The sequence below is a fragment of the Lates calcarifer genome, linkage group LG19 (assembly GCF_001640805.2).
Source record: "Lates calcarifer isolate ASB-BC8 linkage group LG19, TLL_Latcal_v3, whole genome shotgun sequence".
In the NCBI taxonomy this organism is placed as follows: Eukaryota; Metazoa; Chordata; class Actinopteri; family Centropomidae; genus Lates; species Lates calcarifer.
This window is the reverse complement of record NC_066851.1, coordinates 14,003,172-14,016,216: the sequence shown is the minus strand read 5'-3', so window position 1 is coordinate 14,016,216 and position 13,045 is coordinate 14,003,172. Positions and strand designations below refer to the sequence as shown.

The 13,045-nt window shown below is 38.2% G+C and overlaps 1 protein-coding gene across 1 annotated transcript in view; it reads left to right on the top strand.

The window, feature by feature from the left end:
- Window positions 1-13,045, top strand: part of fancm (FA complementation group M) — a 38,910-nt gene that overhangs the window by 15,886 nt on the left and 9,979 nt on the right. The window contains exons 5-13 of the mRNA XM_018663486.2: window positions 3,398-3,529; window positions 4,238-4,370; window positions 4,534-4,626; window positions 4,832-4,936; window positions 5,422-5,600; window positions 5,953-6,159; window positions 6,251-6,497; window positions 6,623-6,771; window positions 7,480-7,635. Of these exons, the coding sequence (XP_018519002.1) occupies window positions 3,398-3,529; window positions 4,238-4,370; window positions 4,534-4,626; window positions 4,832-4,936; window positions 5,422-5,600; window positions 5,953-6,159; window positions 6,251-6,497; window positions 6,623-6,771; window positions 7,480-7,635 (1,401 nt within the window). The remainder of the gene's footprint in view (window positions 1-3,397; window positions 3,530-4,237; window positions 4,371-4,533; window positions 4,627-4,831; window positions 4,937-5,421; window positions 5,601-5,952; window positions 6,160-6,250; window positions 6,498-6,622; window positions 6,772-7,479; window positions 7,636-13,045) is intronic.

Genomic DNA, 13,045 nt, shown 5'->3' with positions numbered 1-13,045 from the left:
GAACCTTACACTGACTTCATTCATTCCCAAACCACAGTGTACCTCACTGTACTGGTGCTAGGTGAAGCATATTTATAAAATCAGTGTGTCATCATCATTTTTACTTTTAATAAATTTACATTATTACTGTTAGGAAATGAAAAAATGATAGCCTCTATCCCTGTAGTATTGTTGATGGTAGTGTTTTAATCCATCTGCCTGTAGCTCATTAGTTCTTTTCTTCACTTGAAGAACAGTGATTCTCTGCCTGCTTTGTGCATCATGGCAACAACTGTTTCTGCTTCAGATTAATTCAGCATTTTTCCTTTGACGTCCAACCTGTTCTTGTACAATATACAGTATAGATAGAGGTGGATGAGATTAAATCATGCGTACTGTACTATTTTTGTCATCACTTATCTTCTTCTTATCACTGTCACTGGGTAGTTACTTCACATTTTTTTCACTTTCTCGGTCATTATGCTGACTTTATAACATGATTTCATGGGTTCTCCGGAATTAATCAGAAAATAGCACAATACGTAAGTAAACAAATGAGTAAATGCATTAAGAAACAAACTGGTCCTGACAGTACTAGTAGAAAAAGGCCAGTGTTCTGCTAGCACCGATCACCAAGCGAGAGGAAATATAAATACACCCCACGAGGTGATAGGTGTGTTCGACAGGCGTGAATCAAAGTGTAGGAAACAAGCAAACAGCAGTATTAATACAACGAACAAGCACACACGGTTTTCTTTCGGGCACATTTTGTCATTTCTCTCCACATTCCAACCAGACAAAAACAGCGACCTCACTAATCTGGTTCTGTGTAATCTCATAATCTGGACCTGACTGCTGCATACACACTCCCACATTGTGTTCCACCTGTCAATTAACTATAGAGAGAGAGAGAGGGAGAGAGTGAGGGAAGGGGGAGAGAGGGAGGGAGGAGGGGTGGGCTGGGCTGGTGGGGTGGGATTGTGCCTTGTAACCAGCTTGTGGCTCTGTGGCCACACAGACATGCAGTATAATAAACACACTGCAGAGGACTCTGTGATACTTATTTATTAATTTCTATTGATTCAGAATGGTCAGAATTTTTGTGAAACAACAAGATAAGTTCTTGTAACCAAAAAATGGATTAACACGACTAAGTACTAAGGACTAAAGAGGCTGTAAAATGTATTGTACATTAACATAGAGGATAATGTATGTTAAGTTTGGTTAGGTGACTCTAAATTTTCTTGTAGGAACAATTGTAAGTGTGAATGGTTGGGATAGGCTCCAATCCCAAACAACCAGAAAAAAGGAGCTAGTTTAGATAATAGATGGATGCATAAATGTTAACGTGAGAAGGTGGCATGGTAAAATTCTAATTATGTCAGCTTTTCATCCTGTAATGAGCTATAGTTTTGTGGGACATTTAAAATTCAAAAATAATAATAGTAATAATAATAATTAGTAGTTATACTAATACTAATATGAGAGCAGGAATTTCCTCTTCTGATTTCATGAAAATCCATGAAATAGTTCAACCTGAACCAAAGTGTTGAATGGAGGATGAATTAACCACATTACACTGTTGTCCCTTGAGACGCACTGCTGAAAATAAAACCAGATCACGTATCTGTTTATGACATTAATCCTGTGGTATTAGCTACTTTATATTCTGCTCATCATTTTGCAGAAGAATTCACTCTGAATCAGCGATGAAGAGGCTGCAAAATCTTTTATTTGATTCCTCTGTGGCCAGTTACATAGACGCCTACAGTATCTTCTTCTGTACCCAGAACTGAATGAGGCCTGCGCTGTGCAATTAAACCTCCATCTAACTCATCGCCATCAGTGCTCCTTCATCATTTCACCTGTCACAGCTATGACTCATCTTGTCACTGAGCTGCTACTGTACATGCCTATTATGCACATTTTCCTATGCACTGAAAGTATTACTCAATAGAGCAATAGGTGTGACGCTTTACATTTTGTAACATTTACTATTGCATGTTCCTAACAAGGTAATAGTTTCTCCTGTGATTTATGATCTCTCAAAAACTGAATTAATTAATATAAGAAATGGAATTAAAAAAATATTTAAGTCAAATAATCCTCTTTTCTGTCCCATATTCAAACAAACACCTGTTAAGTGATCTGCCTTCAGGTTTAAACCATATCATGTGTAATGAGGGATAGACCTAACCAGATGGACAGGCCTCCTTACAGTCTCATGAAAGAGCAGTTAGGGCTGGGTGATATAGCTGTTGATGTTTTCTGAAAGGTCAGTGGAATTAAAGGTTGTTATTTAACTCTTCGCTTTTGTCTTCATAAGCTCTGACAAGTACACTCGCATTTCACCTCGCAGAAACAGGCCAGGGTTTAGCAGAAACAACACTTCAAGAGGAAAGCTTTTTTTTTTTTTTTTTTCAAATCTTTTCTGTTATTCTAACTACAGCAACAGCTTTTTACTTGAACAACCAATTTTTTCATATTTAAAATGTTTAAATAAACTGTTTTAAAAAGATCAGTGCTTTCTCATATATCTCTTCTGCAGGGGCGAAAGGTTCAAATGTTTTTGGGCAATGTTAATCTCTTATTTTGTTGATTGTGATGCTTGAGAAATGCTTTAAATTAATCAGTGAGAATATGTGTCGTGTGTATATTTCAATATACTCTTATCCAGTGATGGTAACACATCAAGTGAAACACATTTTATTTTGAAATATTACACAGATATTAAAGTATGCTACAAATATAAACAGTATAGCCCCTCTTCTTTTCCTGCCTCTGCATCTTCTTCTTATCATTATATCACAATGAATTTGACAAATGTGACATTAGTATGAGTAGAAGATAATGTCATTTGGCCTACTTTCTGCATCATACCATAATTAAGCTTGTGTGTCCATTTCATAACACAGTCACCATCTACAACTCAAAACGACCAAACTGCTTATCAGCCCACTTCGTCTTTCACAGCAGCCTTTTATTCTGTTCAGTTTTTCAGAGCGGCAGTTCCATACAGCCAAAATTGAAATTGTAATGATCCATCCTCCCATTATCTGCGGCTGCGAGGATGAATAGATATTGTTAAAATTGTCTGTTTGACAAACTGCCTCCATCTCCCCTCCAATTATTAGGAAATGAGGGCAGGGGATAAAAGAATCCAACACATTATAGTGTAATTTTGCGTCTCCTGTTGAAGTAAGACTTCTATTCAGTCTGTCCAAGTCTGTTTACCAATAAAGGAACACCTGAGTGTCTGAAAGTGGTTACACAGGATGTGTGTGTGTGTGTGTGTGTGTGTGTGTTTTTCTTTGTGTCGGTAGGGTGCTAGCTGCTCGGTCTGATGCATTACCCTCCTAACACAGGAAATTGGCCATTATTTGTGACCTACATATCTGCACGTTCCACTTCCTGACAGGTGCTGGAGAAATTCATGTCTCGCCTGGTCCAGAACCGGGTGATGGCTCACAAGGACCTGAGGACTCTCACCAAATACCAGCTCATCCTCGCCAGGGACCAGTTCCGTAAAAACCCACCGCCATACATCAAGGCACGGATTCTGCTGGGACAATATTGAGTGATATACTGTGTGCTATACAGCTTTTCATGATATGATACACAGCCTTTCAGTTTTAAAATGTACAGAGTCCTAAAGATGACAAGTTGTGGTAAAAGATTATCAGACAAATGAAAAATACAAATAATAGGTTACATGACTAACTAATATTGTTAGTTAAATAATGTAAAAATAATGTAAAAATTGGAAAGATATATACAGGTTTATACTTTTGCTCCAACCGCCAAACAGTAAAAGAAAAAAGTCTTGTTTTTTTTTATAGAGACAAGAAACATGCACTTGAAGAAGAAGAAGGTAATGTTAGGAAGATAGAAGCATTGCATCTGTTAAATTCAAGACTTGTACATACATCAATTTAGTTAGTGTTAACTTATCGGCTGAACTGTTCACAGAGTTAAATTAGTGGATTGGTATAATATTTTCTTTAAAGCCTTTAGAGTGTTGTCTGGTACATTTATGGATTTTCTTTACAAGATATTCCGGATACGTGTTGAAGTGTTTGTATTTAGTGGGCATACATTAGATGATTCTAATGGAAATCATGTCTTAACATATTTAAATGCAGTAGAAGCAGGATAAAGGCTGTTACTGCAACAGCTGGTAAAACCTTTTTTTTATCAAATTCTTAACAGTAGTTTCACAGTGGTCTCATGGACTCACATGCCCTCTTGCTCTACACAGGGTCCACAGCAGGGAATGCTGGAGGGTGACTTTGCCCTTTGCATCAGTTTGTACCACGGCTACGAGCTCCTGATGCAGATGGGGCTCAGATCGCTGTTTTTTTACATCCAGGGAATCATGGATAGATCCAGAGGTCAGTCGCCTTACCTCCGGGCACATTCCTTGCACTTTATCCACACAAATAGCCAGATTTAACGAGAAAATGCTACTTCCTCACCTATGCATGCGCATATGCAAATACTCGTTCATGTATTTGTAAAACATGCTTGATATGAAGACTCTCCTATGTGTTTCAGACTTGTCCAGGGCCAGGAATGAGCTGCAGAGGACGCCCACCTTCATGGACCTCTACCATGAGATGGAAGCAATGTTTATGAAGCCATCTGCTGGTACCTGAGCACTTATTCATACCGCATCAGTCATTTCTTACTCTTTTTTTTTTTTTTTTGAATTGGAAGAGCCATTTTGATGCAATCTGGATACCAATCTCCCCAATTTAGAAATATAATGCCTCAATTTACAAGGTGTTTTCACGTAAAGCAAAGAATACACTGCTTGTATTTGACTAACATCCTCTGTGATTAATATTTCTAGGTCCAGATGAGCCATTCATTTACAGTCACCCTAAACTGGAGAAACTGGAGGGGGTGGTGCTGCAGCACTTCAGACAGTGGGCTGAGAGCTCTGCAGAGGATAATGGTGACTTACTTATTATAGCACTGCTCTGCTGTGACTCATGTGGAATAATTGCTCTGAGTTAAAGCTGAATGTATAATTCTCTTCATGTTAGAAAGAAAAAGCATCTCATTGCGTTACAGTAGTTTAACCTTGTTATTATGTTTACATTAAAGATGCAACACTGGAGTTTTCTCTTGTGACTTCTCTAGAATTCCTGGTAAATATTATAGTAGTAAAACCTCTTGTCCAGATTGCTTCTGAATAAGGAAAACCAGAGATCCACAATACAGTATTTTTAATTCAACCTTCAAGAGCTAATAACTTGATCATAAACTTGGAAGTAAAAACACCCCAAACTTTTGATGATGCTGTGTTCACTCAGAGCATATTAAATTTGGAAAGGATCACAGAACAAAGCATTCTGGATGTTAAAGTGCCATAAGAAATTGGCTCATGGTCACTGAGGGAAGTCTGTTTCTTTTTTTTCCTATCTCATTAATGTCCAGGTTCAGGTCCTCGGGAAGTAAGCACACGCGTGATGATTTTTTCATCGTTCCGTGAAAGCGTACAGGAGATCGCAGCTATGTTGAACCGCCATGCTCCGCTGATCAGGGTCATGACTTTTATGGGCCAAGCTTCAGCTGGGAAGGGGGTTAAAGGCTTCACCCAAAAGGAACAGCTGGAGGTAGAGACCATCTGCCCTTTTTTTTTTTTCCTCCTCCTTGAAATTAAGGACAGATTTTCAGTACAGCCTGTACATTAATTTCACTGCTTGGTGCCTGGCATTGCAGTTTCTCTCTGCGGATAGTTTGTGCCATTTTCTCTGAGTAAATAACGTAGGAATGGTGCGTACATGTAAATGTACATTTTGTCCTGTTGGCTTCACATGTTCATATACTAAAAATAGACCAGACATGTTCTGTGTTATGAATAGGGAATTTTATTTATAATGTACACAAAGAGACACACGAGTTTAGAATGAAAACACAAAGATGGAAAGATTAAAATAGCTGTTTTTATTTTCACTTGTGTTTTAGGTGGTGCACAGGTTCCGTCAGGGAGGCTTCAACACGCTGGTGTCGACCTGTGTGGGGGAAGAGGGGCTGGACATCGGAGAGGTGGACCTCATTGTTTGCTTTGATGCGCAGAAGAACCCCACCCGCCTCGTGCAGCGAATGGGACGTACTGGACGAAAGCGGCAGGGACGCATCGTCATCATCCTGGCTGAGGGACGTGAGGAGAGGGTGAGCGTTTTCTGGCAACTTGCATCAACAAAAGCAGAGAAAGTGACACTTGCATTACATTTCCTCAATGGCAAACTTTTATTTCCCTCAGACCTACAACCAGAGCCAGAGTAACAAGCGCAGTGTGTACAAGTCCATCACTGGCAACAAAAGCGGGTTCCATATGTACCCCAACAGTCCCCGCATGCTGCCTGAGGGGGTGAACCCCACCCTGCACAAGATGCACATTACCTGTGGCCAGTTTGACCACCGGGAGAGCAGCAGCAGGCGGTCGTCTGTCCGGGGTCGACGGTCCCACTCTGAGGGACGGGCCTCACTCATCCACCCTCAAAACCTGAGTAAGGGTCTGGGCAGGAGAACACTGTATTTTGGTTATTCAGACTGGACATGGAAAAAGAAAAGTTTCCTTGACTGGAGGTAACTTGATGTGGGTTTCTGAGTATGTGTGTGTCTAATGTGCTAGTTCGGCAGGGCAGTGCAATGTCGGACGGGTTTCTTAGCAGTGCAGAATATTCCCTATGGGCGTCCACCATGAAGCTGGAGGAAGATGAAGCTCATCCAACCCTGAAGCAGTCACACTTCATGTCCATACCCAGTGATCATCCACCTCAGGTTGTCTTTCTTTCTGACTTTCTTTTTTGTCTCTTTTTGTCTTTGTTTCTTGAAGATAAAGCTGTTGTGAGCTCATTTTCATTTTAAAGCTGGAATACCCATAGATACAATGAAAACCTACATACTAAATGTGTTTTTTTATATTCTAAAATGAAATAATAAGATTAACTTTTTGTCTTCAGTATACAAAGACACTGTGTTGGCTGCAAGACATCCAAAACTAAAGGGATGTTTGGCCTAGAGTTTGCCATCTTGGCAGTTATTAGAAAAATCAAGCAACATGCTCTGTAGCATATCTCATTTTAGGCTGTAATATCTTTTAATTAAATATATATTTTCAGATTTAAATTGAGAAAAAATATGAAAGTAGTGAAATTACCAGCTGATATGATAACTTAAGGGAAAAAACTGACTGTAAATGTAAATATTTTGAATTAATTTCTATGGATTGTACCCTTACTATACAGCATCTTAATGCAGATATACACTGGTTCCAGTTTTCAGCCATGCGTGGAGGTGGCCACTGAATTTGCCAAAATCTCCCGCCCAAGGGTCAGAAAATTACATGTGGAAAAGTCAGGAGAAGTAGCATATGTGCAAGAACCCTGCTACATTCCTGTCTGTGTGCCATTCATTGGTGATTTGAATATAATGCTACTATTTTACTGACACCTTATATTTATATGATGTTGTTTGATGCCTTAAAAGGAGGAAGACGGACCTCCATCCAGAGAGCTGTCTTTGTGGGAATGGAGACACTGGCAGCACAAAGTGCTTCCTACCCATGTTGTTGATCACTCCCTCCGCTGCAACCATTTCATTAAGGTGATGGAGCTCATAGACGGCATGAGAGAGGAAAATGAGGTGAGAAGAGGAACAGCATGTCAATGTGAATGAAATTAATGTGGGTACCAATTAATGTCGTCCTTTTAAGGAAACTAACTGAGCTTGAGTCCTAAATGTGTAATAAGTTGGTATTATTAATAATTTAGGACCGCCAATTAAAAGTGTACATCAGTTAATCATAGTTTCCCGGAATTTGGAAAATGTTTTTACAAAAATGGCTTCAATCATCTTGCATAAATCTTGCTTAGTTTCATAAAAGAAAGAGTCTGTGTTCTTGCAAGGGAAAATCAAACTTTATAAACTCACCAGGCTGAGAGGAGTCAGCTGAGGTGCATGTGAACATACGATTGTGATTTGTGTTGAGTTAGTACATTCATCGTTTTGACCTGGGAGGCAAATTCCTGGCATGATAAACAGGCTCCATGGCGTAATTGTGGTTTGGGTTTTAAAAAAAGAAAAAAGTCAATTTATATTCAACAGGGTGCTTCTTTCCCTTAAATTAGATTTAACCAAAAAAACTGATTAAACAAAAAAAGAACAGATTCCTTTTATAACGTAGCACTAGAAACGCTGCTTTGGTCTTTGTTAAAGGCATTAAAAATCACTTTCTAGGCACCAGTATCCAAATCTGTGATTAACATTCTTATTATTTTTATAGTGAAGTTAACTAGCTTTTCCTCCCCAGTAAACATAGCAGTCAAAAGAGCAAGGCTGGATGATGTTCAGCTCCTAACTGATCTGTTTTTTTGCCGTCTGCTGACCTAATTGCAGCTTGGTTCATGGTCTTAACTGCTAGTTGATAGCAATCTTGTTTTTCTGGTTGCCTGAATGGATCAGTTATGTCAGCGAGGTCATCAGATCTACCAGAACTAGTCATACAACAGTTGCTATCATGGTGAATCTACCAGGCAGCTCGAACTGGCGGTAGGGGGGGGGGGGGGGCGGTGTTATGGTGCAGGTTAATCCTAATCATCAATATCAGATTTATCCACACGACTCTTCTATTTCTCTTTTCCTGACCTCATTTACATTAATTTAATCCCTCCCCATTTATCACCACAAATATCAGTTTTGAAGAATGTTCCAGTCCTCGCGGTCTCACCATCTGCTGTTTCACAAGATCGTTCCATCGATAAGACTCCCGAATTTGTTCAAATCCTTGAAATTAGGTCAGAGATTATGGTAAAACTGACTATTGGCTGAACAAACAAGTAGGAACTTATTACCTTTTTTTCAACTATGGGTCTTGACCATACTAGGAAAGAAGAGAATTAGCCCACCTGTAAAAACATAACAGGATTACAGGGTGAGATGGCAGCTAATGTCTCACATACCCCTGTGGATGAATTCAGGTCATGAAACAACCAGTAAATAAAACAGAACTTATATTCAAACATTTGATTCTACATTGTTTAGCTTCCAAAAGTTAAAAAAAAAAAGCAGTGTGCTATAGATTGCATAGGTGCATAAACCTGAATTGTTAAGCAGTGCAGAGTCTGGGCTTGTTTAATGGCAGCAGGATATTGTGAATATTATTGTCAATCTGCAGTTGTTTAGGTACATACTCTTCACTAAGTAGGTCTGCATGTACTGTATTTCACACGTTTTGTCTTAGCTATTTGGCTCAATTTACTTATAATTTACTTAGTTTAACATAAATCATGCTTCGTAACTTGGCAGCCTGTCTTCAGGCCGTGCGATTGAATTTTCAGCAGGTTTGATATACAGTAAAATTATCTAATAAACTCCACCTCTATACAGTCTTCTAAATTTGTTTTCTTGATAACACTACATGTGTAAACATTTTCAGGTTCAGTAAAGTCAAAACACTTGGATTCACATTTTTCCATTTAACAGTGTGCTGTAGCGTGAGGAGTATAGCTTAAGTTGTATTTAAAAATACCTAAATATTCTTGCCATGTTGAGAAATTAAATTAATGCTTTATTTTGAAGGTCCATCACTTCGTAATAATTTCTTGAAGGTTTCCTGAAAATGACCATGTAGTTTGGTACTAATTACAGGAAAAATGGAGACTGTTAATTTAGTTAAAATACAATCACTTGTGTTTACTATTGAAGATGAATTTCCATGAAAGAAATGAACCCCAATGAATATTTATTACTTGTACATTCATTATTGTAAACTGTATTCAGAATTATATGTTTGTTTGTTGAAGCATTTCACATTTTGCATGGTTAGCTGACCTGCTGTCCTCTGAATAAAAAATCTCATGTACCAAATTATATGGTTCTTTCCTGGAAACTCAGGAGATTATTTGGAAATAAAGTGGAATTTAGGGACCTCTTAAAAAAAGGCTTTACCAAAATCTCATTCAGAATTCTTGGAAGGCTCTGGATCTGCACCAAAAGCTGGTCAGTTTTTCCTCGATTCGTGGCCTAACATTTCATCAAACTGACAAACAAGTGGGACTGAAAACAAAACCTCCTTGAAAGAGGTAATTAGTTTATAAGTTATTCAACATTTCCAGGGAAATGCACTCATTATTTTTTAAATTAAATAAGCAAGTCTGTTTGTGTTCTTTATTGCATTTTTCCCCACAATCTGTAAAATGTGTTTCACTTCAAATACAAGAGTAGCCACAATCCTCCTAAAGAAAATTCAACTAATTTTTGATCTACATTAATTCTCCATTAATGCCCCAGCTATGTCCTACACTCATCTTTACTCTGTGGGGGATAACATTAGCCACAGCTTACTTGCTTGGTCTGAATTTGCAGAGAAGCCTTCTGACCCTTTGCTCCAGAAACATCAGAGTGGGGGGAACAAAAAAAAAAATAAAACACCCTAAATGAAAGTCCAAACTTCATTTTTCTTATAAATCTTGCCCACACATATACTCCTCCCCTCAACAGCCTTACACTCCGGGATCCATTATCCTCATTTGGGGCCATTTTCTGTCTGGGTGGGTTCAAAACCATGCTGTGTTTTTCACTGCGCTGCTGCTTTCTGTTAATGATGAGGAGACACATGGTAGGCAGGCCTCCTCTCCTGTGATTATGTAACAATTCTCTGAACTATTACATAAAGCCAGGAAGCTGGAAGTAGGTCACGCTGTAATGACCTAGATGTATAGTGTACTGGGCTGAAAAGGAGCGAGCGGCAGATCAAAAAACAGATGCACCAAAAAGATAAAACAAGACAAACAGAACAGTTTGAAGATAATTAAAATGACACCAATTCACAGGATTTGAATTTTAAAATTCATTTCAAACACGTTATGGATTATTTTCAGTTTGATTTTATTGTTCTTGGGTTGATTGAAGTGTAACGTAGTGCCAGTATTTCACAAGATGTCACCATTTTATGTACATAACTTCTTTTATACGACATGAAGTACACTGTTTTATATCAACCTAAACAAAGACAGAAACTTTGGCTGTGTTATGATACATTTATTTTGCAAAAAAAAAAAGCATTCTGTTGTATCTTTGTGACCTTCCAGCGTAAGTGTGAAGTCTCACTGTTCATTCTTGCTTAATTTGAACATCTGAGCACATTGAAGCTGAACATTGTTGCATCTCCTCTATCTGTGCCTTTGGAACGCCCTTTCCTCATAGATTTGTTCAGATTCATTGATTTGTGAGTTTCTTATTCAGCCAAAGAAGCTGAAATTTACATGTAGAGTCATACTGTTTGTAGCCAGTAACTGTAGCTGCTTTGTTGCGACTTCATAGCAACTGTTGCTGAAATGCCTCTAATCAGTAATATGATAAGTAGCATTTGCAGAAGAGCGCCATATGAATTAGGGCATCTACCAATCTGTGGACTGTGCTGTGACATGTTTGGAAGCAAAATCGTGCAGACTGTTTGATGCGGGTGATGCATTCTTTGTGTGTGTTCATGAGCATCAAATTCATATGATTGTTGTAGTGCAATGAGATAATCAACAGAGAGGAGTTTCCACTTTGCTGCTTCCTCCTCTTGAGCCTGAACAGAATGAACCCGCTGACCCTGTGATGCCTTATCTCTCTCTCTCTCTCTCTCTCTTTCTCTCTCTCTCTCTCTCTCTCTCTCTCTCTCTCTCTCTCTCTCTCTCTCTCTCTCTCTCTCTCTCGCCCTCCCTGCCTCTCCTCGTCATCAAGTTTATTTCAGTCTGCCACATCTCTAGATCTAGAGACTTAATCTGATCATTAATTAATTGTGTGCTAGGGGTTAAGGTTAATCCCATGTGACTCGAGTTCAATTCATTATTTTTCAGCAAGAAAGGGTGTTAAAGCTCACAAGAAATTAGGTATTCATTTTTTTCCAGCGTGACTAAATCCTTGAAAAAACCCTCTGTTCCATTTTTCATCAGGGTTGCCATGTTTAAAGGACGTGCTGGTCTTTGTGCAAAGTGGACAATCATGAGCAAAGCTGTGTCTGAGGGATACAGGAGTTTTAAGGATTTGTATAAGATGGATTATTCTAAAAATAGTGATTTATTTCTCAGATGTAGGGTAATACATCTACAATATTTCACAACTGCAGTACGGAGGCATCGATGAGATTATGTTATAACAGGGAAACCTGCACCTCATGTCTCTTATTTGTAAAAGAGGTACCTGACAGTCTGGTACTTCTTTTAGTTTTAACTAAATGAGAAACACCCAGTATGGTAGGGATACTATAACACAAACCTCTTATACACACTCTCGTGCAAGTAGAATTGCCTGTGGAAACTTTTGGTTTGGTCAATCAAACTTCACCTTTCTTCATTCTTGTCTGTGATCTGTGGACTGACTGCAGGGAGTTTCAGTTGAGTAATTATCAAATATTTCAGTTGTTAATTAAGGCCAATTTTCTTGATCGACATTTGAACTTGTCACACAGGTGAAAAAGCAAATGTGTTGTCCCAGAAAGCCATCGTGGAATTCAGTCATCGTTAATTTTATTATTTACACTTGTGCTTTCCCTGCTGTGTCTCAAAATGTCTTCTGTCCATTAAATGGATAAATGAATTTTTAAATGCACAGTTTGTGATACAAATGTAAAAGGGCAATAAATTCAGAAACTGTGAAACTATCGCCTCCTTAAAACTCAATGACAGATGTTAAAGTACACAAACTAATACTGGACTACAACTAAATCTAAGTTATTTATATTTTGTGATGCTATTATTAGTTAAAATAGAATGACAAAAACACAGGCCCATGTCTTTAATAATGATCATCTGAGGAGAACACAATTCCTGTTTCAGAATTCAAACTATAATATTTTAGTAATTCACTTGGTCAAAAAAGAAGTAGTTACATACAGATTATACAGATTGGGACATCATTTTATTTATGTAATGAGAAAATTGATTTTTAATTGAAATTTAAATTAAGAAACTGATAAAAACATAAATATATAAAATATTCTTAACTCAAAAATTATGTGTATCTTGCTTTATTATTTCTAGACTTTAATATACACCTCCACCTTAAT